This window comes from Acyrthosiphon pisum, chromosome A1, assembly GCF_005508785.2.
Source record: "Acyrthosiphon pisum isolate AL4f chromosome A1, pea_aphid_22Mar2018_4r6ur, whole genome shotgun sequence".
Taxonomy (NCBI): domain Eukaryota; kingdom Metazoa; phylum Arthropoda; class Insecta; order Hemiptera; family Aphididae; genus Acyrthosiphon; species Acyrthosiphon pisum.
Window position 1 is genome coordinate 4,719,746 of NC_042494.1, and position 5,994 is coordinate 4,725,739.

At 31.1% G+C, this 5,994-nt stretch overlaps 1 protein-coding gene across 1 annotated transcript; it reads left to right on the plus strand.

The window, feature by feature from the left end:
• Nucleotides 1-2,168: 2,168 nt before the first annotated feature.
• Nucleotides 2,169-5,136, plus strand: LOC115033802 (leucine-rich repeat and guanylate kinase domain-containing protein-like). Its single transcript, XM_029487882.1, has 3 exons — nt 2,169-2,437; nt 4,225-4,440; nt 4,942-5,136. The coding sequence occupies exons 1-3, from the start codon at nt 2,369-2,371 to the stop codon at nt 5,134-5,136; spliced, it is 480 nt and encodes a 159-aa protein (XP_029343742.1). The 5' UTR covers nt 2,169-2,368.
• The last annotated feature ends 858 nt before the right edge of the window (nt 5,137-5,994 follow it).

The following is a 5,994-nucleotide window of genomic DNA, read 5'->3' on the forward strand; positions in this document are numbered from 1 at the left end:
TTTGGTCTTGTCGTTGGGATATCTAAAGTTTTGCCAGTGTGCCCTAGTTCTTCGTTTCTCGGTAAGTAGGGCTTGTATATGGGGGGGAGTTTGGTTTTTTGTTTTTTTATTTGCTTGGGGTTTTACAGCTGCTAATGCGGCTTTTTGTATGGAGGTTGTGAGGTGATTAATAGCGTTGTTGATTTCATCGATTGATTTTAAGGAAATGTTGAGTTTTATGTCATTATTTAAAATGTTTTTGAAGGTAGACCAATCTGTTTGACCGGGGGTGAGAGTTTCATTTTGGGATGGAGGAACGTTTAAACCTAGTTTGAGAATTATTGGGGTGTGATCGAAGGACAAGTCGTAGAGGTTGGTAAGATCACTGAGTATATTACTTGGTAATTTCATAACAAAGATATCTAAGATATCGGGTAGTCTGTTGTTGTGAGAGGGCCAATAAGTTGGTCCAGGAGGAGCTAAGGAAGAAAAGTTATTATTGTTTATGCAGCACTTTAATGCTCTGCCTCTGGTGTTGGGAGTGCGATTACCCCATGTTGTGTTTTTCGCGTTAAAATCACCTCCTGAGACGAAGCGATGTCCCAGTGTAGAAAAGTATTCAGAGAAATGATCAATAGTGGTGATGAGACCGGGAGGACAATAAATTGCGGATACAGTAATAGGTATGTTATTATGAGTAACGATTGAGACGCTACTTGCTTGTATGTGAGGAGAGATGTAGGAAGGTAGTGGGTGATGGGGTATGCTTGATTTGATGTAAATTGCCGAACCGGCGTGAGCAGTTCCGTCAGGGTGGCATGAGTAGTATGAATTAAAGCCATGTATTTTGGCGCATGAGGTAGAAGTAAAGTGTGTTTCAGAGATTAGGGCAATATCGGTATTTGTGTTAGTTAGGATGTGCTGTAGTTCGTCTAAGTGTTTTCTGAGGCCATTGGCGTTCCAGGAGAAAATGGTTAATGGATGGTTTGCATTTGAGTTAATGTTCATTATTGATTAAAATTTTATTTATAAGAGTCGTGAGTAGATTTATTAAGGGTGTGATAAGGGATTGAAAATTTTCGAGGAAGGATGAAAGTTGGGTGGAAAGTGGGGGTTCATTAGGCTCCCCTTTTTGAGGATTAGATGGGCTGGATGACTTGACTGTGTCTGAATAAGTACGAGGAAAGGTGACATTGCTGAGGGGCTTACCCTTTGAGTTGTTTTGTTGAGTGTGTTGTTCGTTGTTGTCTGGTTAGGTTAGGCACTTGTTTTGCCATTGTTTACTTACAGTTACATGAATGTTTTTTAGGATTTAAAAAACATCGACATCATCGGTGATTATATATCTTTAAAAAAGTTGGAGATACATCATAATGTCATACAAGGATTTGAGCGCTTAAATAGTCTAAACGAGTTAGAGTACTTAGACGTGTCCCACAATTGTTTGAAACAAATATTAAACTTCAGACCACCGAAGATGCTATACCATGTCGATTACTCAAACAACAATATCGAACATATGGACGATTTGTCTCATTTTTGGAGTATAGCGTACTTAGATCTATCGTACAATTCTATCAAACACGTAAACGGGCTTTCGGAATTGAAGTGAGAAACGCTTATTATATGTGCGATGTATATAAAAACCAATACCTAGGTACCGTCAAACTGGTAAACTTGGAGCTTAATAAAAACTAAAATGTGTTAAATAATAATACATAATATAGGCGTATTATTTGTATTAATATCAAAGTTTGGGAAAAACAGGTTTTAAATATAGTGCATTAACTGCATGTTATTCATTAATATCATCTATAATATTATTAAATAATCTCCCCCAGTCCCCCAAAGTAAAATTGCTTTTGAGATTATTCATCTCAAGTATGAAATAATAGTAGGTAGGCAGGTAGGTATATTTGTATTCGGGTTCGTCATGCAATCACCTACTAATTACATTAATAAGTACTTAATTGTTTTAATTTTGTCACGTTGTAATTAGGTATATATTATATTTAATTTTTATATATTGGTATAGCTAGGTAATTAATATTTGATATCTATTATCCAGGTATTTGTTACCTACCTATTTGGTAAAATAATCTAGATATAATATATTAATTGGTATTCCTTGATTTCTAATTAGATTTTGAAACTTCTCCAAGTAACCTTGTTTGGTGGTATTTCACTATTTCAGTATTGTGTTCTGTATAGTAATCGTACCTACTAATAATTTTACTAATTGAGAGTGTACTTACCAATTTATTTATACAGTCATTTGAAATTTATAAATTTGTCTCACAATGGTATAAAACATATACATTATTCACTACCATGTTCCTTGGTGGAAATAAACTTGTCTTTCAACGATTTAGAATCTATACAATTGGACATGTCCTCAAGTATGTGTGAAATACTTGACTTGTCGCATAACAAACTAAAATTGCTTGATTTTTTAAAAGTAAGTAATAAACTAATTTTTAGATCTTAGTACATAACAATATATACCTACCTAGCTACCTATATATTACATTGGCTAATAAGTAATTTATACCAACCTGTATTACTTACACAGTACACTTACCGCGTACTTATCTAGATTAATTATATAGGTAGGTGACAATAGGATTAAAACCAGGCACGGATCCAGAGCAAAGATCTGGGGGGGAGCAATCATTTTTTTACAACACAAATATAATTATAATAAAAATATTATACTTTACTAAAAATGTTGTCATAATAGTAGGTATAGGTAATCAATGTGATAATTAAACTATTGTTTTTAATATATAAAGTGACAATGTGAAAAGAAGTTTAGATTTTGGTTAAGTGTTATTTAATATATAATATATATATTTGAAAAAATATGACTGGGGGGCCTAGGCGGCTAGGCCCCTAGCCCCCCTCGATCCGTCCCTGATTAAAACGTTTTGTTTGTAACCTTCCTACCACTACTATAATATAAAATGTAAATCCATCGAGGCTATTTCGAATATCTAATTTTTCAGCTGTGATATCCATGAATAAAAATATTATATTTTTGTATTTATATTAACACATTATACCAGGGGTGGAACGAAAAAGCCCACCCCGAAAAAACCTGGTCTGCTTTTCTGGGTTTAAACCCTCTTGATATTTTGAAAAACCCACAAAAAACTCGGGCTGCTTTCTGGGTTAAAATCGCTAATTTTTTTTGAAAAAACCCATAAAACCCAGGCTGCTTTTCTGGATAAAATAGAAATTCACTCTTATTTATTTTTTAACTTGTGTTAATTTTGAGAAAAATTTACCTTAGATATCAGTAGAACTTCCATATAACAGTCACCGAAGGGACTGTAAATAATGACCGCTATTTAGAGGTGCCCGTCCTACAGAGGTAGAATAACACTAGGATAACCATAGACCTATTAACTAGTTAATAGGATAATAGGTACTCGACGGGACCAAAAAAATTAACCGTTACATAGAGGTGACCGTTAACGGAAGTTTTACTGTAGATATTTTTTATCTTTCCAATTAAAATATTAAATTGATTTAAAAAAAATTAAATAATTATTTTTTCGATAAAACCGCCCATTAATATTTTACAATAAAACCCACCGGTTTTTTTGAGGTTTTTTCTATAAAGCCCGGGTTTTTTCCAACCCTGGTTAATACGCATTATGACACTAACATAATAATTGGAATATTAAAAATTGCCTCGATGGAACCCTAGCAAAATTGTTAATCAATCATAACCCGTTATCAACATTAAATTCCGTCAAACTAAATTTCTCCAATTTTGTCTGGCTTTTTGGTCTAAAAGACACTTTTTTTTCATTGACTGGGGATCCTTTAACTAGTATTAATGTAACCATACATGGAAGCGGTTTAGAGTTAAAATCTTGCACTAAAATTTTATTGAAGAGACGAAGAGTACCTATCTACCTATTATAATTTATAATACAATTTTTAAATGTATTTACATGAAATTGTTAAGTATTTAATATAATATATGTACAAATAAACTTTAATTATGTGCTAAATACCCATCTACTTCAAAGTAGATAGGTATAAATATATATTTAAAAATATAACTTATTTTTTTATGAATCCCTATAAATAAATATTTTTTTATGTAAATGCCAGTGCAGGCTGGTATTTTCAACCGTTCAAAATTATTTGTAACATTCAATATTATATAAGTAGGTACCTACTGATCTGATCATAATAATACTATCTACTTATGTTTTTAAAAATAAATTATAGAACGCCAAACAGTTGTCCGTATTGGATATACAAGCTAATATGATCGATGATGTACTGCAAATAGAATACATAAAGACACTTACAAATCTTCGCCTTTTAAATGTCGAAAACAACGATTTTCTCAAATTAAATATTCACAAACAATTGATATTTTCAAACAATTTGCCTTTAAAAGCAACCATTGATCAAACATTTATAAAAATTGATGAACTGCAGGTAAACAGAGTATCTACTACCTACCTATATTGGCTATAATATACTTTAATGGTTACACTTTCATTTTTATTTTGATATGTGTTCGTCAACAGCTGTAGTCCCTAATGATATATTCATCTTGATAAATAATATGCTTTAGATTACAGCATTTTTTTATTTGTTATAGATAGTAAAATAAAATAATTTCAATACATCTAGAATAATAACATGTTTTTTTTTTATTTTAGTTGTTTTAGATTTTGATTAGGTATAAGTACTAATTACTAACTAGGTATATTTATTTTTTATTTGAAAGAAAATTTGGTTTCAACAATGAAGGTTATTAGCCTGACATTACATTGTACATGCAGGGCCGGATTTAGGGGAGGGGGCCCACGGGGCCCACACAAAATGATTACCTTTTTATTTTTTTTTCTAGTAGATAATTTGCAAAACAATATACTATTTTTTTTTAAGTTTGAAAATTAATTAAGTTTGAAATTATTATTATTTGCCACAAAGCTGGTCAATATATATTCTGAAGATTTGGAATCAACTTTAGGGAACGAATTACTGCAGTTTGATAGTTTGGTTAATTTACGTCAAAAAGATTGTAAAAAAGAAGAATCGTGGGAATTATTTTTGTTCAGGATACTATGCGAAGACAATTTAAAAGTTACCTTTCCAAATGTAGACATTGCTCGTTTTCAAAAATGAAACTTATAAAAAATAGATTGAGAACTACAATGACACAAGATCGTCTATCCAACTTAACCATTTTAAGTATCAAAAGTGATGTACTTAGGTCCTTGGACTTTGAAGATACCATCAAACAATTTTCTATTAAGAAGTCAAGAAAAGTATGTTTATTATAAATAACTTGTACATTATATTTCTTTAGTATTTTATTTTTATATTTGTATATTATAAAATAACGTTGTACCTTGAACTAATGTACTAAATATTATTTAATGTATCAAATTTTTTATTGAAAATAATTTGAAGGATTTATTTTAGTTTTCATTAGCATCAAATATATTTTAATAACAACTTATTTAATGGTTTTGATACATGGTAGGTACTAATTTAAAAAAATAAAAGGAGATGACTTTAAAGGTTACTTATATTTACTTATTAATTGTAATAACATTTTATAAATCTGTATTAATTGTGTTCAATAAGCAAAATTGATGTGATAAGAAATTAATAGCATGATGAGAGAATAACTCATCAGTAATATAATTTTAAAGTTTTAAAGCATGTAGATCAACTAAAAATTCTTATATTTCAATCTTGTGTGGGCCCTGGGGCCCCCACAACCTTAAATCCGGCCCTGTGTACATGGTGTTTTGTTTCTTAAGATTAGGTGTTACATTATATAAAAGTTATAAAGGTTAAAATTTTTTAATAATATTTCAATGTTTGTTGTACTTAAAAATGCTATGATTTTTGTGGCTTTCGTCGAACGCTTCTGTTATGTCGGGTGGCATATGTCGAGGTCGGTGCGTGTTGAAGAGTATTGTGTGCACCCCTCCACTATGACGTGTTTGATGGTTAATGGTATATTATATCGCT

What these genes read in the sequence shown, in the direction of transcription:
- LOC115033802 (XM_029487882.1), top strand. Translation starts at nt 2,369, where the DNA reads ATGTCCTCAAGTATGTGTGAAATACTTGACTTGTCGCATAACAAACTA. An exon ending in AATTGCTTGATTTTTTAAAA is followed by an intron (nt 2,438 to 4,224) that starts GTAAGTAATAAA and finishes AATAAATTATAG; the next exon opens with AACGCCAAACAGTTGTCCGT. An exon ending in TAAAAATTGATGAACTGCAG is followed by an intron (nt 4,441 to 4,941) that starts GTAAACAGAGTA and finishes TTTGCCACAAAG; the next exon opens with CTGGTCAATATATATTCTGA.